This window comes from Chiloscyllium punctatum, chromosome 3, assembly GCF_047496795.1.
Source record: "Chiloscyllium punctatum isolate Juve2018m chromosome 3, sChiPun1.3, whole genome shotgun sequence".
NCBI lineage: Eukaryota > Metazoa > Chordata > Chondrichthyes > Orectolobiformes > Hemiscylliidae > Chiloscyllium > Chiloscyllium punctatum.
In genome coordinates this window covers 158,213,612-158,238,120 of record NC_092741.1, presented here as the reverse complement: position 1 = coordinate 158,238,120, position 24,509 = coordinate 158,213,612, and the positions used below count along the sequence as shown (strand labels likewise).

At 40.4% G+C, this 24,509-nt stretch overlaps 1 protein-coding gene across 14 annotated transcripts in view; it reads left to right on the top strand.

Moving 5' to 3' along the window:
* dtnba (dystrobrevin, beta a) overlaps positions 1-24,509 on the top strand; it is a 516,323-nt gene that overhangs the window by 400,043 nt on the left and 91,771 nt on the right. The window contains exon 16 of one of the 14 annotated variants that reach the window (XM_072563203.1): positions 4,537-8,839. The exons of the other annotated variants lie outside the window; for them this stretch is intronic. Within the exon in view, the coding sequence (XP_072419304.1) occupies positions 4,537-4,548 (12 nt within the window). The 3' untranslated portion in view covers positions 4,549-8,839. Of the gene's footprint in view, positions 1-4,536; positions 8,840-24,509 lie in introns of those variants that run through there. 14 annotated transcript variants of the gene reach the window in all.

The window sequence follows — 24,509 nt, the reverse complement described above, 5'->3', positions numbered from 1 at the left end:
CACAATTCTGTGACTTTCACCTTGGTTATGGAGAGAGATAGGTGCGCACAACAAGGAAGTTTTTACAATTGGGGGAAGGGAAATTACGATGCTGTAAGACAGGATTTGAGGAGCATACGTTGGGAGCATAGGCTGTCAGGGAAGGATGTGGTGGAAATGTGGAACTTTTTCAAGGAGCAGATACGACGTGTCCTTGATATGTATGTACCAATCAGGCAGGAAAGAAATGGTCGTGTGAGGGAGCCTTGGTTGACCAGGCAGGTTGAATGTCTAGTAAAGAGGAAGAAGGAGGCTTACATAAGGTTGAGGAAACAAGGTTCAGACAGAGCAGTGGAGGGATACAGGATAGCCAGAAGGGGCCTGAAGAAAGGGATTAGGAGAGCTAAGAGAGGGCATGAAAAATCCCTGGCGGATAGGATCAAGGATAACCCCAAGGCATTCTATGCGTATGTGAGAAACCTGAGCATGACGAGAACGAGGGTAGGTCCGATCAAGGACAGTGGTGGGAGACTGTGTATTGAGTCGGAAGAGATAGGAGAGGTCTTGAACAAGTACTTCTCTTCAGTATTTACGAACGAGAGGGACCGTATTGTTGAAGAGGAGAGTGTGAAACGGACTGATAAGCTAGAAGAGATACCTGTTAGGAAGGAAGATGTGTTGGACATTTTGAACAACTTGAGGATAGACAAGTCCCCCGGGCCTGACGGGATATATCCTAGGATTATGTGGGAAGCAAGAGAGGAAATTGCAGTACCGTTGGCAATGATCTTCTCGTCTTCACTGGCAACTGGGGTGGTACCAGGGGACTGGAGAGTAGCGAATGTTGTGCCCCTGTTCAAAAAAGGGAATAGGGATAACCCCACGAATTACAGGCCAGTTAGTCTTACTTCTGTGGTAGGCAAAGTAATGGAAAGGGTACTGAGGGATAGGATTTACGAGTATCTGGAAAGACACTGCTTGATTAGGGACAGCCAGCACGGATTTGTGAAGGGTAGGTCTTGCCTTACAAGTCTTATTGAATTCTTCGAGGAGGTGACCAAGCATGTGGATGAGGGTAGAGCAGTGGATGTAGTGTACATGGATTTTAGTAAGGCATTTGATAAGGTTCCCCATGGTAGGCTTATGCGGAAAGTCAGGAGGCATGGGATAGAGGGAAATTTGGCCAATTGGATAGAAAACTGGCTAACCGGTCGAAGTCAGAGAGTGGTGGTAGATGGTAAATATTCAGCATGGAGTCCAGTTACAAGTGGAGTTCCGCAGGGATCAGTTCTGGGTCCTCTGCTGTTTGTAATTTTTATTAATGACTTAGATGAGGGAGTCGAAGGGTGGGTCAGTAAATTTGCAGATGATACAAAGATAGGTGGAGTTGTGGACAGTGAGGAGGGCTGTTGTCGGATGCAGAGGGACTTAGATATGATGCAGAGCTGGGCTGAGGAGTGGCAGATGGAGTTCAACCCTGCCAAGTGTGAGGTTGTCCATTTTGGAAGAACAAATAAGAATGCGGAATACAGGGTTAATGGTAGGGTTCTTGGTCAGGTGGAGGAACAGAGGGATCTTGGGGTCTATGTACATAGATCTTTGAAGGTTGCCACTCAGGTGGATAGAGTTTGTAAGAAGGCCTATGGAGTATTATCGTTCATTAGCAGAGGGATTGAATTCAAGAGTCGTGAGGTGATGTTGCAGGTGTACAGGACTTTGGTTAGGCCACATTTGGAGTACTGTGTGCAGTTCTGGTTGCCTCACTTTAGGAAAGATGTGGAAGCTTTGGAGAGGGTGCAGAGAAGATTTACCAGGATGTTGCCTGGAATGGAGAGTAGGTCGTACGAGGATAGGTTGAGAGTTCTCGGCCTTTTCTCGTTGGAACGGCGAAGGATGAGGGGTGACTTGATAGAGGTTTATAAGATGATCAGAGGAATAGATAGAGTAAACAGTCAGAAACTTTTTCCCCGGGTACAACAGAGTGTTACAAGGGGACATAAATTTAAGGTGAAGGGTGGAAGGTATAGGGGAGATGTCAGGGGTGGGTTCTTTACCCAGAGAGTGGTGGGGGCATGGAATGCGCTGCCCGTGGGAGTGGTAGAGTCAGATTCATTGGCGACCTTTAAGCGGCATTTGGATAGGTACATGGATGGGTGCTTAATCTAGGATAGAAGTTCGGCACAACATCGTGGGCCGAAGGGCCTGTTCTGTGCTGTATTGTTCTATGTTCTATGTTCTATATCCATCAATGATCACCGCACTACTCAAACATTTATGGTTTGCCAACCTGAAAAATACTATTTATCCCAACTCTTTTTCTCTCTCTCTCTCTCTCTTTCTTTCTCTCTCACAAACTCTTATTTCGTGCAGGAACGTTTCAAGTGGCATTTTATTGAATGTCTTTGGAAATCCAAATGCAGTATGTCTACTTTTTCACCTCTATCCAACCTGCTTTTGTTAGATCCTGAAACTCAAATTTGAAACATAATTTAGTAAAAGAATGTTACCATTGCTTGATTATGATTTTCATTGTGTCCTGTTACTATTCCATTAATAATGAATTCCTGCATTTTCTCAATGACAGATACTAAGTGGCCTATGATTTCCCTCTTTCTACTTGCCTCTTGGTTTGAATAGTGTGTTATATTTCTGATTTTCTAATTTTCTGCATTCCAGGATTTGAGAAAATGTTGGGAATATTGCACCAATATATCCATTACGCTCTTGTTAAGCCCTCGGGATGAGGACCCTCCACTCTGAATTCAAAATTTGAAAATGTTTCATCAGACTGCTCTGCCATTCGATCATGGCTGATATATTTCTCAACTCCATTCGCTTGCCTTCTCCCCATAACCTTTGATCCCTCACTAATCAAGAACCTATCGATCTCTGTCTTAATGACTTGGCCTTCGCAGCCCTCTGCAGCAATGAGTTCCACAGAGTCATCACCCTCTGACTGAGGAAATTCCTCATCTCAGTTCTAAAGGGTTGCCCTTTCACTCTGAAGTAGTGCCCTTGGGTCATAGTATCTCCTATGAGTGGAAACATCTTCTCCATGTCGACTCTATCTCCGTATTGTGTAAGTTTCAATCAGATCCTCTCTCCTCTTTCTAAACTCCATGGAGTGCAGACACAGAGTCCCCAACTGCTCCTCATATGGCAAACCTTTCATCACTGGAATTATTCTTGCAAGCCTCCTCTGGACTCCCTCCAAGACTATCACATCCTTCCTTAGAAACAGGTCCAACTAATTCCTTTTGTGCCCTTTTGCCTTGTATTTTTGTTTATTTCTATCCAAACGTGATATTACTTATCGACCCTCCAATCCAAGATGATCTCATAGTGCAATCCTGATTGTATCCTTTTATAACAGAGCTGTCTAGCCTCTTTTTCCTTTCTCCCATCACTTTGAAGTGTCACTACCTTTGTCCAATTTCCAGTATTAATCATCTTGCAGCCATTATCTATGGAAATGTTATTTCATATTTGTTGGTAGATCACTGTGTCTAGCTTCCCACTTCTGCATGCAATCAGACAAAGAACCACTACATATGTCTTTTCATTATTTTCCCTATTCTGAAACCTTTTGCACTTTTTCTGTTCATACACTCTGTCCCTGTATGTCACATATCTTTTCATTATTCACATTACTATTCTGCACTAATATCTTGTCTTTCTCCTTAACTTCCCAAATTTCCCCTCACCACTAGTGGTTTACTCGTAATGAACTCCACCCTCCATTTATTTTGTTTAAAACCCTCTTGACAATTCTAGTTCTTCAATTTGCCTATTCATTGGTCCCAGTACAACTCAAGGGAAACACATCACAACAGAACAGCTCCCTCTGGCACAGTTTTAGTGTCAGTGCCATATGAATTGAAAGCCATTACTACTACATTAGTCTTTGAAACATCCGTTCAACTCTCTATCTTACACACACAATGCCAATTTGCTTGCTAATCAAGAAATAAACCAGAGACTACTTGTGAACCTTTGTCAGTTAGTGTTTGTAGTTATGTGTCAGCGAACTTACCATGATAAACCATCTTGGAATTTTTTTTACATTATAGCTGGCATATAAATGTTGCATTCAAAGGGAAATGGGCCTTTATCAAATGAGTGAATTTAGATTTGCTTTTATTAAAACATTGCCACTGAATTTAGGAACAACCACTTATCAGAGTGTTTCAGGTCAATGAGCTTGTGTCAGAAGTAATGCCATTTCCTCTGTTGGGCTATTTGCATTTGTCCCCCAAGTGCATGACTCTAAGCTGCGTTCTGATGGAAGGTATTTAACCTCCCATGTTAATTTTGCGCCGACAGAAGCTGCCAAACTTACTGAGTACTTTCAGTACTTGCTGTTCTGATTTTAGATTTTCACCATCTGCATTATTTTGTATTGTTTTGAAAGCTTATCTCACCTGGCAGTTGATCAGTGATGTAGTAGCTATCTTATTGGCAGTGATTATAGGAAATATCACATCTGCATATTTTAGGTTTATTATATCTTTTTACAGTTTTTTTTGGTTTATTAAAATGTGTAATTTCTATTTACAGTGCTGCCTGTGATCTTCCTGGTGCTAAAAGATTGATGCTGAGCCCGGCAATGTGTCGCTCATAGGCTTGACTCGACATAGTATTTTTTTTAAAATCTATTTATTAAAATTTGAAGTGCCTCATGAACAGCAAGTTTTTTTAAATCAGTTTTTTCAATGTAAAAGTGTACCTGTTGTACACACTGTAAATGTCTTTTCACCAGTGTATTCCTAATTCTCACCTCTTCACGTTCCCTATCATATGTGGGTTGATGGCCTATGGCAGTGAATGTGTTTCTCTTGATGTCAGATGACCAGCTCCTCCAGTCAAACAAAAGACATAATTAAAATGTAGATTTCTCCAGCTGCTTAAAGTCATACCCAGCAAAAGAATCATGAAGCATCTCTGTTTTTCTTCCGCACAAAATGGGAAGTTTCAGTGACGTGGTGAGAACTGAGGCAGAGCCCGACTGGGAATCAAGAATTACTAATATCCTCAGAAAATTACATTCTCTTGATTTTATTGGGTTAGGGTTACCAGACACAGCTTTGTAGCTGATGTGATTCTTGTTGTTTCTCTTCTAATTGGATAGCCACTCATTTTAAACGTCCGCCAATATTTCTCGACTGATGGGGTCCTTTCCTCTCTGATATTCTTTTCCTAGATTTTCATTTTCAATTTCTATCCCTTCGATCATAACCACCTTTTATAGTTAAAGATTGCATTACCTTTGATATCTGTTCCCTCACGCTTTTCATATTTCAGATTAAATTTTTATTTCCTAATTCCGAATTTATCGTTTGCTGAAGAAAGAGACATGTTGCTGAGGCTTTTTGACTTTCACTGGTCAGAACAGATACAAGGATGTCCAGTTTCAAAGAGCCAACAGTTAATACTGCATCAACAACAGGGAGCTGATTGGTTGACAAGTGGATGCTCATTGGTCAAGGTATTGCTATGGAAATACACCAGGGAACAGTTGTTCTACAGGCTTTTGTTTCACGTTTAAACAGATATTGAACAAATTCTTTCTGGCTTGTGGAAATCCTGAAAACTATTAATGAAAATTGGGACAAGAGAGGTTTGTGAGGAAACACTGTCAGTATTAAAGCTGGAATGATAAAGTGTGAAAAACAGGTTCATGCTGCCGCTAGGCATGAGAACATAAGGGGTATTCCCCACTAATAGGATGCTGCTGGCAAGCCAAAAAGACACTCTGTGTACCATGTCAATTTTAGTGCTGCTGTAATGCCAGAAATATAGAGTACATGTCCCAGTGATTGGTGGATTGTATCATATTGTGCTTTCCTCCAGCTGTTCGCTACTGGCAAAGAACTGACAGTACTCAAATAGCCCATGTTTGCAAAACTTAGAGCTTAGGGCCCAATGTTAAATTTGATTTGTTGTAAGTGGACAGCAATTATTGAAAAATTCCAAGTGTACCTAGAATGATCAGTAACCAAATTAAGATTAGCAGTGTGGTTCATTTATGCTTGCTGGAAGCTTAATATATTCAAAAGCAACATTTGCTTCCCTGGATGACAAAAGAAATTGTCTATGTATTGCACCTTTTCAATCAAACAAAAGCTTGGGGAAAACCATTGGCTGGTGCATTTCCCATTGCAGCGTCTCACCAATGAGAATCCATTTCCATTTTCCAAATGCAAGTAAAAGCATGGGGGATAACTGTCCTCTGACGCATTCTTCATGGCAATTCCAGAATCAGTTGTTTCTCATAGCGTATAAGTTATTGTTCCCTTTGAAACTTGGTATTCTTGCATCTGTCTTGATAAGTACAAGAGAAAAGGCACCCTTGGTTATTGTTGGGTCAAAATCCCGGCGCTCCCTCCCTCATAACACTGTGTGGGTTTCCTACACCACATGGGGTACAACGGAATGCAGCTCACTCCTCCCTTTTCAAGGACAATTAGAAAAGACCAATAAATGCTGGTCCCACCAGCAACACGCACACCATGACTGAATGACAAAATCTTGTTTGTCTGAATGAATACTTAAAAATTTGGATGATGTTACAGTCAAATTATAACGTTTGAAAGGCATCTGGATGGGTATATGAATAGGAAGGGTTTAGAGGGATATGAGTCAAATGCTAGCAAATGGGACTAGATCAGTTTAGGATTTCTGGTCTGTTTTTGTGCTATACATTTCTATGGCTCTATATGAAGGTTTACATCAATGAAGGGATTGCAGGGCAAACTATCCGTATTCCAACTGCATTCAAAAGTATTCACATTTTACAGCATTTAGCCAATTGATAGAACGTGCAATTAGTATGAAATAAATAGTATGGGAGCACAAAATCAAATGTGGATGCATTTATTAAATCAATATTGTTATCTTTCTTTGTAACTTTACACACAAAGGATTGCACACACATAATTCAGCTTGCTATAAAACTTCTACCTTTTCTCATCACATTCTATTTAGTATCTTTTAATTTATGTAATTCCCATTCGTTGGTCATTCTTGACTGTTGGTACACACTTAGATTACTTACAGTGTGGAAACAGGCCCTTCGGCCCAACAAGTCCGCACTGACCTGCCGAAGCACAACCCACCCAGACCCATTCCCCTACATTTACCCCGCACCTAACACTATGGGCAATCCTGATGAAGGGCTTTTGCCCGAAACGTCGATTTCGAAGGTCTTTGGATGCTGCCTGAACTGCTGTGCTCTTCCAGCACCACTAATCCAGAATTTAGCACGGTCAATTCACCTAACCTGCATATTTTTGGACTGTGGGAGGAAACCAGAGCACCCGGAGAAAACCCATGCAGACACAGGGAGAATGTGCAAACTCCACACAGTCAGTCGCCTGAGGCGGGAATTGAACCTGGGTGTCTGGCTCTGTGAAGCAGCAGTGCTAACCACCGTGCCGCCCATTTTACAGCAAACACTTTTACACAAGACAAATTCTTACTGCATCTGTCACCTGCACATTTTTGCATATCTATCGAAACTAACTGCAGTATAAAAATACTGCGTGAAACCATAATCCCTTGGAGTGAATTTATTCCTTTGTCCTCACGTGCATCCTCAATATTTTGGCTGTTAAAATGAATGTAAACTTTACAGCAACTTATTGCAGTTGCATAGAATTATAAGTTGTCAAAGTGCCAGCAGTTATGCATAGTGTTACTTCTGTAATTTAGAAGCATGTCAGTGTAAATAGTGCATTATTAGTGGATAGCATTCCAAAATTAATTAAATGATGTCTCATTACTATGTGCAGCAAGAGTTGTGAACTTGAACAAAAACCAAGCGAAAACAGCACATGGTTACTCTTCATGTCAATCAACAAATAATAGTAATCACATCCAGCAATGAATGCTCAGCCTCAGCACGCCACATGCTTTGATGAAGAAAATATGCATGACTGTTGGGAAGATGACTTATGTGCAGGTTGAGATAAAGAGAGTGCCAGTGAGTTTGACTTTGTGGTAGCCCAATTAACTTCTGCAAAATTGTCTGTTTAGTGACAGAAAATGGAGTGGGCAGGCGTACTTTGTAGCTGAGAGCATGTAAACCACCGTTTGCTCAACCATTCTCCAATGAATGAGAATACTTAGGCTTATGTGGGCACACACAACTCTAAACGTAGCATTTAATATCAATGGAAAACCTCCCAAAGTGCTGATTGATTATATTGGTAAAGGGATAGATTGCAAATGAAAGGAAGATTCCTTTTCGGGCAAAAGTGAGAAGTGCAAACCTTGGAAATTGGAAATTGTTTTGTGTTGGCAACAGGTCTGAGGGGAGTGCATCCACATCAATGGCCAAAGATATTGGGGTCCTTTCTTCTCACTGACAGCCCATTATTTATTAAGGACAGTGGTTGGTCTCTTCGAGCTAATGGTGAGTTCAGAGGGCCATCAGTTCAGCAACATTGGTAAGGCAGTACTGCCTCAGGAGATTGTGGATGTTGCTCGAGGTGCAAGCGGGCTGGAAATGCCCCTATTACAGAGGCAGCCATCACCATCAGGGAGGTGGTGGGTAAAAAAGGGCATCTCACTTCTTGTCTCAAATTCCCACTTCCATTTAACAACCTTTCTGATATCTCCCACCTGCTTCAACATGTTGATAAAATCCAGACATTCACTCTGTTTCTTTCTCCATCAGTGCTTCCAGATTCTAGCACTTTCTTTTTCTAATGGAAAACTTTGTCTTTGAGGAGTGCATAAAGTTCTGGTTAGCTTTTAGTAAACATTACATTCCTCTGTACCTTCAATTAGGTAATGAAAATAACTTATCGACAAACGTGAGGACTGCAGATGCTGGAAATCAGAGTCTAAATTAGAGTGGTGCTGGAAAAGCACAGCTGGTCAGGTAGCATCCGAGGAGCAGGAAATTTGACGTTTCAGGCAAAAGCTGTTCAGGGTGTTCTGATGAAGGGCTTTTGCCTGAAACGTCGATTTTCCTGCTCCTCGGATGCTACCTGACCAGCTGTGCTTTTCCAGCACCACTCTAATGAAAATAACTTATGTCTAGCCAGTGATGGTAATATGGTTTGACTGTTCTCTTTTACAACAGAGAAAGGGACTTAGATGACCAAATTGTTATCTTCCAAGATTATGAATGGCAATGATGAAATTAATTTCTGCCAGTTGTTTACGATTGTCGCGTTCAGTTACCAGGAGCGACAAATAAACATTAGGAAGAGGGTATTACATGAGAATGTCTTGGAATTAAGTTACTCTGCTGTGTTTTTGTGGCAGATGATATGAACAAATATTGTAAAGAATCAGATGACCTTTCTGATGAAAGGCTATGGTAATGAGTAGGATTATTTGTGATAAAGTTTGACATTGTGACAATTCCCTGTTCTTTTAATGTTTCTCAGGTCACTTCATATGATTCAGTTCAGTCTCTGGCTTTTTGTTCATTTTTTAATTGCAATAAAAGCACAGTGGGAGTAGTGTGACTTGGCGATTACGTTCCTGAACTTGTCATCAAAAGGTTTGGACTAATTGCATAGTTTCAAATCCAATAGAGCAGACATTGAGTTTATAGTAATGTTGTCATAGTTTTATTAGACCATAGGGCTGCTGCTCTCTCATTAGAGAGAGAGAACTGGTGGTGGCTTAGGCTGAGGGTTACCATGCCTCAGGCGAGGAGAGAGGTTGAGCAAAAGAGTCCTCCTTGGTATCCTCAGCTGGTATGGGCACTGAACCTATGCTGTTGATGTTACTCTGTATCGCAAACCAGATATCCAGCCAACTGAGCTAAACCTATACTGTTTTAAATAAAATTAATTAGACCAGTCTCACTCTGATCTCCCTTTACAAATCTTCACTTCCACACATTCTCATGATTTTTGACAGAGACAATGTCTGATTGCTGTCACCCTGTCTGACTGACATTAAATAATTTGAATAAAGCACTGATCTCCTAAACTGCCAGACCTGATAGAGTCTTAGAGAGATGTACAGCACGGAAACAGACCCTTCGGCCCAACTCATCCATGCTGATTTGATATCTGAAATCAATCTAGTCCCATTTGCCAGCACTTGGCCATATCCCTGTCAACCCTTCCTATTCATGTACCCATCTAGAAGCCTTTTAAATGCTGTAATTGTACCAGCCTCCTCCACGTCCTCTGACAGCTCATCCCATACACACTCCATCCTCTGTGTGAAAAAGCTGCCCCTTGGGTCCCTTTTTCATCTTTCCCCTTTCATCTTAAACCTATGCCCTCTAGTTCTAGACTCCCCTACCAGGGGGAAAAACCTTGACTATTTACCCTATCCATGCCCCCATGACTTTATAAGCCTCTATAAGGTCACCTCTCAGCCTCTGAAGACAGTCCCAGCCTATCTAGCCTCTTCCTGTAGCTCAAATCCTCCAACCTTGGCAACATCCTTGTAAATATTTTCTGAACCCTTTTACTTTTAACAACATCCTATAGCTGGGAGACCAGAATTGAATGCATTATTCCAAAAGTGGCCTAGCCAATGTCCTATACAGCCCAACATGACCTCCCAACTCCTACACTTAATGCACTGACCAATAAAGGCATGTGTACTAAACGCTGCCTTCATCACTCCATCTACCTGAACTACACTCTTGACTCATTGAAGCAAATATGCATTAGAAGATAACAATGGGTTTGACATGGTAATTGAAGAAGATTCTATATTTACATTTTGTCAGAACTGTGCTGGATTAATTTTATTTTGTGTGCCTCAAAGTAGTGATGAGGAAAACAAGCTAAAATACACAGGTGAATACTTTCAAATTTGTTAACATTTGAGTATTTATAGGCAACAGTTCTATTGTATAACATTGCAGGAGGTTAGTACCTTATTTTAGTTCAATGTGTTTATTCTTCAATATAAGAATTTGAGAAATTTTGTTAAACAAATTAGTTTCTTTGTAACTGGTGAAGCAGTCACATGATTTATTGAATTATGCAGAAGCACTCTGTTTGGTCTGTAAAAACGCCATTTGTGATTGCAGAAACTCCCTTCACATCCTTACTTTTAAACCTTAAAATGAACAAAGGGCAGCTGATAACTGTACGAATCCCACAATTCTACATTACTTACTTCTCCAACTCACTCGATGTTGTTTCGTGTGTAGAGGTGACTGATGGTGAGTCTTCAGTAGTGTCACTCCCTCTTTCCTCCTCCTCCCCCATTCATTGAAGTGATGTTGCACCAACACCTGATAACACACATCACACACATTGATTTATAGGTTTGCTTGTTGATGCTTAGCTCAATGAAGCAGGAAGAAGCAAGTGCTCTGACAAGGAGGCTGTCCTTTATGCAGGAACGTTATTGTCATGAGGCAACAAGAACAAAAATTATAAAGTGGATCAAATGTTTTACTATTGAAACAGGGTGATGCACAATTGTTGTTCCATTCATGTTGGGCACCCCTCTGACTCCAGAAACTTGGTATTCTTTCCACCTAATATCAGTTTGCATTTTACTCTAGCCCTTCAATTTCTCTCCCAAGTTCTGCAAACAAATTGTGCTATACTGTTTGATGAATCTCTTCTCTGACCCTATTGTATTGCAGTGCGTCTGAACTAACATGGTCAAAAGTCACATTACACCAGGTTATTTGAAATCACATGCTTTCAGAGTGCTGCTCCTTAAAAGAGCAACGCTCTGAAAGCTTGTGATTTCAAATAAACCTGTTGGACTATAACCTGGTGTCATGTGACTTCTAATTTTGTTGATCCCAGTCCAACAGCAACTTCTCCACATCATGAACTAACATGAACTGACACAAACTAAGACCTTAATCTTCCTCTATCTGAAACCTGTTTAGAAATTTTGGTTAACAACTATTACTTTTGTTTAATTATTCTGTTTTCACTTGTACTGCTTGCGAGAAGAGTATTTTTGTGTGTCTATCACTACACTGGGGAGATCACAACAGAAAAAACCCTCAAAACGTTCCTAAGGTTTGTGATTTCCTGCATGACACATTAAGGAGGATAAAGTGAGGACTGCAGATGCTGGAGATCAAAGTCAAGAACGTGGTGCTGGAAAAGCACAGAAGGTCAGACAGCATCTGAGGAGCAGGAGAATTGACGTTTTGGGCATAAGAAATTCATCAGGAATTCATCAGGCTTATGCCTGAAACATCGATTCTCCTGCTCCTCAGATGCTGCCTGGCCTGGTTTGCTTTTCCAATACCACCCTCTTGACTATGTATGACACGTTAAGCCAGGATATAGGTAGGGGTCTGGATACCCTGAGCCAGTGACTATGGAAGATAAAGTGGAGGCTTATCTTATCGTGCTCTTTGTCATGATTATCTGTGTTCAAGGCAGTGCCCTGGAGGGCAGGATCTTCCTATTTTTGGAATTCCCCCAATCCAATCCCTTAGATGGTGTCACGTATAATCTGGTGGTATGTGTAGTGAGACTAATGTAAGTCACCAGCCTGCTTAAACCACAAGAATGCAACCTCAGCCTGGACCTGTGAAGGCGTTTTTTGAAGCAAGTGACCTTGAAATGTTTTTAATTCAGCTCACTAACTTGGACGTTTTCTATAAATTTCCAGTGGTCCATGCAGGAAACTCTGCATCCTACTTCTCTTGACTAGTCACTTACCCAGGAATACGCCTTTTGGGCAGATGTAACTCCAAAAATATTCTAATTAGAGTAGGAAGCCAGCATTGGTGCATGTATTTAAAAGCTCACCGTTAACCCTATAAACTTCAGTTGCACCAGTGATGGAAATTGCAGCTTGTGTGGCTTTGCAACTCCCTCACCCCTCACTCTTCCCTTGGATCCTCACAGATCTTTGGGGCAGAGTGAACAACTTTGGCCTATGATTCATTTTGGACCAATTAAAGTGTCTGGCCTTTCATAGCATTTGGCCCATGTCTCCACCACAGCACTCCAGATGAGGTGATAAAACTCTGCAAATTCTTTATTTTGTTTCTTATTACTTTGGTTTTGTTTTGCTATTGTCTAACAACGGCGATAAGATTTGTACTTGTGTTAAACCTGTTTGTTTTTTTGGAATAAAATGGGATTTTGATTGCATTTTTTCCATTATTTTCATTTTGCTGTTTAATTGTATTTGACAATGGGCTGAACAGTCAGCTGGTGCATATCAAAATATATGTATTAAAGTCACAAGCAAATAAAATGAAAATGTTCCAATAAATCTTTTGCTTTAAACACTCATTTCTTATGAAATAAATTTAACAATGGAAGAATAATCTTACCAAATGAGTGTTCTTGAATCTCTGCCCACACTTGTTTGCTGGAGTCCTGTTCGTTCTTAATAATGACCAGTTCACCTCTAGGTCTGCTAAGTGTCAAACCCTAGATGGAGCTGTTGATCTAACATGAGGCAAAGCATTTTACTGAAGAAGTCAGCTTTGTGACTGCTGTACCATGTAGAAAACAGAAAGAAACAGCTTAACCATATCTTGTGCTGAGATTATATATTACCTACATAATGTAGGATGTCCAGTTCAACTTATTTATAGAACTTGGGACAAGTTTTTTGTCACCATATTTGTCCATGAAAGATTGCAGTTCAAAGCAATAAATTCATTATGAACCCTTTGGAATATCCAGATAATGTGAACTTGACTCCATTCTTAACTACCCTATCTTGATATCCAGTGTAAGCTTTTTCAAAAGACAACTTAAAACATCATCTGTGCATCTGTTGCTCGCATTCATAGCATGAATAGCAGCCAAAAGTCACAGTTATATTTCACCAGTGTCCAAATTTGAAAACTGATTTTAAAATGCCCTTTCAAATTAAGTGCAGAACAAATTTTTCAGTTCTACTTTGATAGAAACTTGTAATAAGACATACGTCTGTGCTAGACAATTGATTAGTTTTCTCAAAATTACATCCACATGATTGAAATATTAGTGGAATGAGCAGACTGTTTAAAATTTGGCACTTTGATTCAGCTATTGCCTACATGCTTTTGTTGATGATTTGCACAGTCTCTGATGTTGGATTGGAAAGTATTTTAAAATTGGCAATAGATGCTTGTTTAGTTGCATGAATGCTGCCTCACTGTTGGATCCACGTGAAAAATGCTCAATTTTCCAAAACTGGGATTTTTCATCAGTAACTGCCGGTTACTGTTTAAATGTTTTTGTGTTGTATTAGAAATTCAACACCAGCAGAGAGGAGGACAGATTTCTGGCTTATTTGAAATTTCTAGATTACTGGTGGCTTTGTGGCAGTTAACATTCATCAAAATAATTTTTGACCAGGTTTGGAAATGAATACAGTAACCCAAAAGGAACATTTGCATGTCCATACATGTAGTATTCCTCAAATAGCTTCAACTCAGAATTATACTAATTTAAGGTTAATTCAGAAATGTGGCAGCAGACTCTAAAGAGACCATGCTGTTTATCAAACTAAATATATTGGTAATGTATAGACCTTGAAAGAAATTTTGTCAGCAGCTAAATACTTTGCTGTAAATGTTTCTTTAACTGAACTGCAATTTGTGAGAAAAGGAATGAGTTGCACCACATGTGAGAGTGGTTGCCTGAATGCCAGGAGGTAGAAAATATCTGGAATTAGTCTGTGTTCCCTTCTCATAAAGAAAATGCAGCATAACGTAACATTCAAATGTGATTGTTCCCACATGTACTTTCTGTCAGCACTATCATTCTTAAAGAAGCCATGTTCTGGTCTAATTAGGTGGTGTGAAATATTCATCAGATTTGCACCTTGGCAAGATGCAACTACTGTCTCCTCCCCTCATAAAGGCATTGAACATGGCTGCTGTTCAATGGGCGTTAGATGCTCTCTGGCTCTCTTATTCCCTGGAATGCATTGATAGTCACCTTCAGCAGGCTGATTGATCATGGAGAGCACTAAGGCCATGTCTGCCCTGTCCTTGCCTGATGTACACTTTGAACAGGCGTGAAAATGGCTGTTAGTTCTGCTCCCTCTCACACACCAGCATTTTTGTGGGAAATGACTCAAAAACAGACTGTGAATTTATGAGCACGTAGCTCAGAATTTAAGTCATCAATTGTTCACAGTGGTCCTGAGGAAAATAGTACAGGTGTACCAATGTCACCAGTGTTCTCTGAGAGATTCTGTATATGTACGTTAGCATTGTTAGCTCAAGGGGCTAACTGAAGAACACGATGGCAGTGATTGAGTTGGAGGGTGGAAGGGGCTGGACTCTGAAAGTGGGACATCGATGAAGTTCATTAATGAGCCAGATTCTGGATTAGTGGCGCTGGAAAAGCACAGCAGTCCAGGCAGCATCCGTAGAGCAGTAAAATCAACGTTTCGGGCAAAAGCCCTTCATCAGGAATAGAGACAGAGTGCCTGACAGGTGGAGAGATAAATTGGAGGTGGGTGGGGCTGGGGAGAAAGTAGCATAGAGTACAATAGGTGAGTGGGGGAGGGAATGAAGATGATAGGTCAGGGAGGAGGGTGGAGTGGATCGGTGGAAAAGAAGATAGGCAGGTAGGACAAATCATGGGGCCAGTTGGTACTTGTTATCCCTGAGCTCCCTGAAATTTTGTGATGATTCAGGGAGTATTTTGAGGGTGCATGCTTCTGAGCCCTCTGGTAGCAGCCCAGAAAACTCTGTTGACTAATTCAGGGAGACGGGGAGTGAAAGCCTTTGTCTCCAACCTGTCAGCACTGTTCTCTCCTGATTCCACTCTCGACCTTCTGCCGTTCCTCAGCATTAGTGTGAAATCCCTGGATGATCCTGAGGTGCTGGTGAGTGCACTGCCACCTCTCTCGAAGCTGACAAAATGAGGAGACTGGCAACTCCACAATGGGCAGGAGCTCCATGACCAAGACCCGAAATCACTGTGAAAACCTGACTGTGTGTTCATTTATGATCCAGATAGACCTGCCCCATGTCGGGCTGACAAAATCCTAGCCAATTATAAACTACTCAAATAAATCTTCAAATTATAAAATATTCCTTTTTTTTTCTGCTGCCTTATTAGATGCCCTTTTACACAACTAATAATTTGCCTTGATTCCATATTTTCTAATATATTAAACGCTGATCCTATAATCGCATTCAGCAGTTTCTTAAAGTTCCATTCTCTTGGGGAATGGGATTAATATATTAATATGTAAAGAAAGTGATCAGAGGTTCTACATATCAACACCGTCCAGTTCACACAAAGCTCTCCCTGAGGTTCAGGTAATTCCATGGGATTATGGAGTGACATTCATTTCTCAGAAACCAATTGCTGACTAAACTCAAATATGGCAGTGACGGAGTGATAGGCAGCACTCCCATCCTGAGTTTAGTCTACAGCTGATTTAGAGTGGATACAGCTGGGAAGCAACTAATGTTTACATATTGAACTACTTTGTAATATTCTGCTCCAAAGGGTATAATTGTCATGTATTTTCACATTGATGGAGTGGTATTTACCATTTATGTTAGTTTTCTGTGAGCCAGAGAGATCAAGAGTACGAAATATATTTTACATTGTCTCAAATCAATGCATTTGCAACTCAGAACAATTACCGCGACCCTTGAATGAAACATTTTTTTTTCTTAGTTCACTCATGAGATGTGTGTGTCACTGGCTGGGCCCAGCATTTATTGCCCATCCCTAGTTGCCTCTTGAGAAGGTGGGCATGAGCTGCCTTCTTGAATCGCTGCAGTCCACCTGCTGTGGGTCAACCGACAATGCCTAGGGAGGAAAAATGCATGTAGGTAACATTTTCATCTCAGCTTGTTCCAAAGTGCTATGCATTCAGTTAGTTATGTTTTGAAGTGCAGTCAATGCAGCAAAATGAAATTGAAAATGTTAAACGATTGGTCAATCTGTTATAAATATTGAGCAGGTTTTTGGGAGAAATATTCCTGAGATCTTTTCATCCATTTAAAAAGGAAGAGTAGTCTGAGTGAAGCAGCTCATATCCCAGATCACATGGAAAGATGCAACTTGTTTTCATTTTTGCCCTGAAGTGTCAATCTATACTTTTTAATAAAATTATGGAACAACATTTGTCATCATGACCTTCTGTCCAAACTGGCTTTTTTTTTTAGGTTAATGTGGTTCTGTGAAAATGTCTGCTTTACATTTAAGATGTCTGTTGCATCGGCCATAGGTTAGGGAAGGGGTAAAGGGAGTAGTCAAGATGGACACCAACATATAGGAAATGATAAATTGCATAAAGTCAGTGTTAGATAGTATTAGTGAAGAAAATAGTACGATATTAGATTGAAATGGACGAGGAAGAATTTCAGTGTCATAAACAAATTTAAACTATATGGATGTGAACCTACAAAATGAATAAATAATTAGAGCTGAATTGCAAATGTAAGTAATTACATGGTAAAAAAAGGTGACACAGTGGCAACAAAAGGAACATAGTTTAAAATGGTGCGATTGGAAGATGTAGTATTCAGATTTACAAAGTTTGAGAACAGATCGGAAAGGGAAGTGGATTGAGTGCTGGCAGAATCAATTCAGGAAGATGTTATTGTATTGGATAGCAGGAATGTTCTTGAGGGAGCAAGGATGGAAGTTAAAAAGCAGAAGTGGTTTGACCCAGTTACTGGATCATTCAATAGGCCTACAGATAGTGAGACAGAGAATGACAGAGGATCACACCTACAGAGAAATCACACCTATGTGAAGAATTGTCATGTGATGATATTGGAGCACTTTGATTATCAAAATATTAATAAGGATTAAGATTATTGTTAAGATTAAAGAGTTAGGAAGGGCAGGAATTTCTGAAATGTAATCAGGAGAACTTCTTTCAGTCCAATCAGGAAAGCAGACTTTGTTGGATCTGGTGCTGGCAACTGAGTATCTCTGGGGATTACTTGGGTATGATGGAGCATTGTATATAAGATTGAGATGAGTAATGGAGACAAACAAGGAACAATCTAAGGTAGAGCTTCTAAATTGGGAAAGAACTAACAATTTTTGTTCTTTCATGGAATACTGGTATTGTTAACGAGGCCAGAATTAGTTGTCCCCATTCCTAATTGACCCCATTCCTAATTAACCCCATTCCTAATTGTCCCTGAGCTGAGTGAACTGTTTGGCCATTCCAGAGGTCAGTTTTTGTGGATCTGAAATCATATGTAGGCCAGACCAAATAAGAAAGGCAGATTTCCAGGCTATTAGTGAGCCAGGTGGGATTTTACAACAATTGCTGATTGCTTCTTGGCATCACTTCCTTTGTATTCCAGACTTATTAAGTTTTACGGTCCATCAGATGCCATGGTGGTAGTTGATCCCTTGTCCTCAGCCCAGACCCCTGAATTCCTTATCTTGTGATATTATCACTATCACTAATCCATTATCACCCCAATGGACTGAATGGAGAATGAGCCAAAGAGTGAGGTGGAGCCAACGATTTATAGAGAAAACAAAGCGAATGGAATTCAGACAATGTTTAAGGACATGTTTCAGCAAAAGGCTCGTGCATTAAACAGAGGATGAAGGGTCCAAAAACCAAAGCTGCCTGTCAGAACTTTCAGAAATAGTTAGACGAAACATTGACTCGCCTACCTCATCACCCTCACGTTTGTTCATGTGCGTTTTTACTCAATGTTAGTTTGGATTTAAAAAGTCTTGGTCCAAGGTTGTGTTTTAGACTGAAGGATGGTAGACAGTGGTGTTCTCCAACAGTGCTAGTACCACTTTATTAATTGTTATCAATGACTTTGATATTGGACTGGAGAATAAAATTTCAAAATTTCCTGGCGATACCAAACGTGGAGGAGTTTCAGTCATGAGGATGACACCAATTGTTTGCAATATGACATGAACAGTCAAGCAGAATGGTGCACACACGTGGCAGATACCATTTAATACTGAGAACTGAGAGGTGATGTATTTCAACAGAAGTTTTAGGAAGAGCCATTCATGAGAGAGCTCAGGGACATTTATATCAATCCTGAATGTAGCGTAAATAATTAGCAAAGCATAAGAGATCTTGACTTCATAAAGGTATAAAGTGCAAAAGCAAGCAACTTCTATTGAAATTTAAAAAGACTTCTTTGATCATAACAGGAGTACTGTGTCCAGTTCAGGGCATTGTATATTAGGAAGGTTGTAAGGGTCCATATAGAGACTGCTGGGGAGAACTTCAGTAAGGCATTTGACAAGGTTCCCCATGGGAGACTGGTTAGCAAGGTTAGATCTCATGGAATACAGGGAGAACTAGCCATTTGGATACAGAGCTGGCTGAAAGGTAGAAGAACAGAGGGTGGTGGTGGAGGGTTGTTTTTCAGACTGGAGGCCTGTGACCAGTGGAGTGCCAAAAGGATCGGTGCTGGGTCCACTACTTTTCATCATTTATATAAATGATTTGGATGTGAACAGAAGAGGTATAATTAGTAAGTTTGCAGATGACACCAAAATTGGAGGTGTAGTGGACAGCGAAAAAGGTTACCTTGGAGTACAATGGGATCTTGATCAGATGGGCCAATCGACTGAGGAGTGGCAGATGGAGTTTAATTTAGATAAACATGGGGTTCTGCATTTTGGAACAGCAAATCAGAAAAGAACTTATACGCTGAATGGTAAAGTCCTGGGGAGTGTTGCCGAACAAAGAGACCTTTGAGTGCAGGTTCATATCTCCTTGAAAGTGGAGTCACAGTTAGATAGGATATTGAAGAAGGTGTTTGATATGCTTTCCTTTATTGGTCAAAACATTGGGTATATGAGTTAGGAGGTCATGTTGCGGCTATACAGGATATTGGTTAGGCCACTTTTGGAATATTGCCTCCAACTCTGGTCTCCTTCCTATCGGAAGGATGTTGTGAAACTTGAAAGGGTTCAGAAAAGATTTACAAGGTTGTTGCCAGGGTTGGAGGATTTGAGCTACAGGGAGAGGCTGAATAGGCTGGGGCTGTTTCCTGGTGCATCGGAGGCTGAGGGGTGACCTTTATAGAGGTTTATAAAATCACGAGGGGCGTGAATGGGAGAAATAAACAAAGTCTTTTTCGTGGGGTGGGGAAATCCAGAAATAGATTTAGGGTGAAAGGGGAAAGATATAAAAGGGACCTAAGGGGCAACATTTTCATGCAGAGGGTGGTACGTGTATGGAATGAGCTGCCAGAGGAAGTGGTGGAGGCTGGTACAATTGCAACATTTAAGAGGCATTTGGATGGGTATATGAATAGGGAGGGTTTGGAGGGATATGGACCAAATGCTGGTAAATGGGACTAGATTAGGTTGGGATTACTGGTCGGCATGGACAAGTTGGACCGAAAGGTCTGTTTCCATGCTGTATACCTCTATGACTCTATATCTGCCAGAATAGTCGCAGGGATGTGGGATTCTAAGTACAGGGTTGAGTCAGAGAGACTGGAATTTCGGGGAAGATTTGATGGAGATATAAAGATTGTGACAGAGTTCGGTGATATAAGCTGTTGCAGCAGAAGAGTGTCTGAAGGCTATGAGACACAGATTTAAGGTTTGACCAAGAGATGATTTGATGTGGAAGGAATTGGTAATGATCTGGAACTGACTGCCTACAAGGGTGGTCGAACAGGAGGTAGTCAATAATTCCAAAAGTAAATTGGAAAGGTATTTGAAGGAACTTGCAGAGACATGGTGCTAAGTGGATAATGGAACTTAAAGGTTCTACTGTGGCCTGACATGGACTTCAATGGCTTTATCCTGTGCCACAATCACTCTGTGACTTGACAGTTGAACCCTTTGCTCAATCACAGCTGACTGATTGGGGAAAAGCACAGGGATTGCTTTTACAACACCTCCCCCCCATTATTATAATCTCAAGTTTTAGTTATTTAAAAGCTAAAACAGAAATGAAAGATAGCTAGGTTATTGATTCATAAACAAAAATCTAAATTCAAGGCTACGTGAAAAATTTATTGTTTAATAAATTATTGTTTTTAACTATCACTTCTTCAAAAAAAATTTTAAAAACACAAAAAAATTCCTTCAGATCTTTTAATTGCCTAGATTTTGCAGTATTTTTAAATCACTGATAACTTGCATTTTTCTGTCCAACCAGATATTAGTAACAAGTAGAAAAACAGGAAATAATTCCAAAATTATTCTTGTGCTAACATCCAAATACATTCATGGTTGAAATAATGTAATTACTGCGCTATTCACACTTTAGTTTTTCTTTGTTTAATGTTAATTATTTTAATGGCAGAATTTATAAAGTCAATAAAACTTCAGTAATATTTCAGAGTTTTCTCTTGTTGAATTCTTCAGTGAATCTTCCCTATATGTCACATTGTTTTAATTTACTGCTAATTAAACTTGTTAAAGCGATCTATTTGCTGAAGGAGTGAAAGACCAAAAGTAGTGCCACCCTGTAGAGATAACTAAAGTGTTGTCTACAGGTCAAAATCCAGTTTTAACTACCACCTCCTAATTTACTCATTTACCTTACAGGCCATCAGTAATCCCTTTGATGTTTGAATTTCTGTTTTTTATTTGGAAATATAAAGCTGTTTCTGTAAGAAGAAGCTGTGTAATTATGTTTTAAATGCCTAGTTCCCACCAATTAACTGAACAGTGGCTTATTGATGACTCCAACCCACTCCTGGCTAGTTTCCCACCTTCCACTTTATATAAACTTGAGCTCATCCAAAAACCCAATCACATCTCAAGTCCTGTTTCCCAGTCAGCCCTTTCCTTGCTGACCTGTATTAGGCATAAAAACAGAAATTGATGGAAAATCTCAGCAGGTCTGGCAGCATCTGTGAAGAGAAATCAGAGTTAATGTTTTGGGTCTAGTGACCCTTCCTCAGAACTAATGGTAGTGAGGAATAAGTTGGTTTTTATGCAGAAAATAGGGTGGAGGGAGGGGGTAAAGAGTAAGTGATAGGTGGAGGCAGAGCCCAAAGAGAGAGAAGAACAGAGGACAGATGGAGGAATGGATAACAATCAGCCTGGGGAATGAATAGCTATTAATGGGGACTGTTAGTGACGAACAATGGGTTGTGTGTAACAACAGACCGTGTGATAACAAAGCTTGGTGTGTGAGAGTTGGGGACAAGGACATGGGAGAAGAGTCTCAAGCCCTCAAATTGTTGAACTTGATATTGAGTGCAGAAGGCTGTAGAGTCTCCAAGCAGAAAATGAGGTGGCTGTTGTGCACCATATATCAGATACAATCTGGCAATGGCTCAACTTTCAAATTTGTTTTCATAACCTTCAATGGCTTGTCCTTCTCTATTTCAGTCATTTCCTCCAGCCTCTCAAACACCCAAGGCCTCTGTCCCCTTTTCATTCTGGTCTCTCTCACACTCGCAGTGTTAATACTTCAGCACTTCAAGCCGTGCATTTTGCTGCCTAGCTCTGAAATCACTGCTTCCCTCACTCTCTCCCACTGTGACCCAATTTCCAGGTTTTAAAGGTGTTGCACCCCTTCAGTGGGAATGGGTTTTGGGGGACAGGCTGAGGGAATGCTGTGAGCATTTTGTCGAAGTTCCACAGTGGTCTTCACTGCCTTCGACACCCAAATTCTAGCTCACTTAGGGTCATGACCTTCCTCTTTCGGCAGCTGAACTCTAAGTACACGGTTTTGCTCCTCACACTCTTTTGCTTGTCTCTCTCTCTTTTTTTTTTCTCCTCAAAAATGCTTCTTAAAAAACGACCACTGACCTTTTATTTTATTGGTCACTTGCCCTAATATTTCCTTATATGCTCCATGTTGCTTAATTATCCCCCTGTGGAACGCATTGAGAAGTTTCACTATGTTAAAGGTCCTGTGTAAGCTTGAGTTCTGGCTGTTGTTTTAACACTTCAAATCCTGCAGTTGCCCTCCAGATATTTTTCCAATTCTTTGACTTGATTAATTTTGATTTTTTTAATGTATTTCTCCCCCACCACCATCACTCCCCCCTTTCCCCCCCCCCCCCCCCCCCTTCTAGCACATATGGCCCAACGTTCACATATTCTCTTAAATGTTTCCAGATTGCTGCAAATCTCCTCACTTTCTCCATCCTCCCCAAAAACAAGCTTTCTCCCATCACCTTCCCTAGGGTTCCAAACAGCAAACTTGGAAAGGTGAAGATTACTTTCACTTTAAAAGCAAAAGCCCTGTCAAATCCCAAAATACAATGTTCAACTATAAGTTGTGCTGAATAAAGGTCTGTGACCACAGTGGCTGAATTAGTTAAAACATTGCTATTTCAGCATTTGCTCTTAACCAGTGTTTGTTTGCTACCTGAACCCAATGACCTTATGCATGAAAAGCTCCATGTTTAGCACTAAAAGCTTCAGAGATAATTTGACATCCACAACTTAAATGTTCAAAACACTCACTACCTGAGAACAATTTCAGTCCTGCCATTTCTCCCAAAGCATAGTGAATTACCGTGGATTGTTTCTAAATGCCACTTCGGTTTCAAGACATTTTCTTTAAAGTTTGGAGCTGATAAGTTGAATTTCTAGACCTCTCCCAGTTTTCCAGTGCAGTTTGACAGAGAAGCCATGAACTTCTGCAAAAACAAAATGAAGTTGGATGTGGGAGAATTCACAAGGAAATTTCAGCCCATCCCATCCCCTCCTTGCCACCTGTCCTCTGTTTTTAAAATTCACAGAAGGCAGTAACAACAATGTTGTTAAATTTCACATTGATGTGGTTCATTCTTGTCTAAATTTTACTCAGTTTGGAATGTTGGTGAAAGGTAACATTGAGTAGGCAGGCACTCAACAGCTGGGCAAAGTGACGGATGACTGCTTGAGATATTTAATCCCCTGGTTAAGCTTCTCCTGCTGTACTTGGATTTATAAATAATGCATGCATTGCTACAGCTTAGTGCTAAAAGCAAAAGGGAAAAAATAGAATCATAACTTGTGTTGATGTCATGGAGCCATCCTCCAATAACTGCTAGTTAAACTGGTAATCTGGGTAGCTGCTGCAGGAATGTCGACACAATGGCAGATTGCACTGTCCAATAGATAGTAAAGTTTGGGGGGCTCTAGGGCTGCCTTCAGAACGCAATGGTAGCAGATCTTTAACCACAAAAAGGAATTGGCTTTGATTTCAGATGTGAAGGGCTTCAGAATGTTGAATTTATGAGTTTGCAGTGTTTGACTGTTTTTGTCTACACCATCTGACTTGCCTTGACAGTTAGATTGAGTACTATGGCCTATATCCAATTAACTTAATAATGCAAGTGTGAAAATTAGGTTTGATATTCTGGATGGGATGATCAATCCAAGATCTCTCAGGTAGAACAAAATCTAATTTCTGTGAGGCATCATTGCTTGTCTAAGCAGAAAGTACTCTGATGATAACTAAACTCTATTGGAAAAAGCGTATCTTGAAATAATGCAAAAAGGCCTTATTGTTTTGAAGAGAAGTTATTGATGTTCGAGGAGGTTAAGCTCCATTATTCATGTATGACAACATGAAAAGCTTAGAGTTTACTGTGCAGACAGTTAAAGTGTGATGTGGAGAGGAAACCACAGCAACATGTTCCATCAAAAATGCACAGGCTGCAATTTCTTTTTAATCTTATTATCTTGGGCAACATTAGGTAAATTTACAATGGGATCCCTTGATATGGTTCA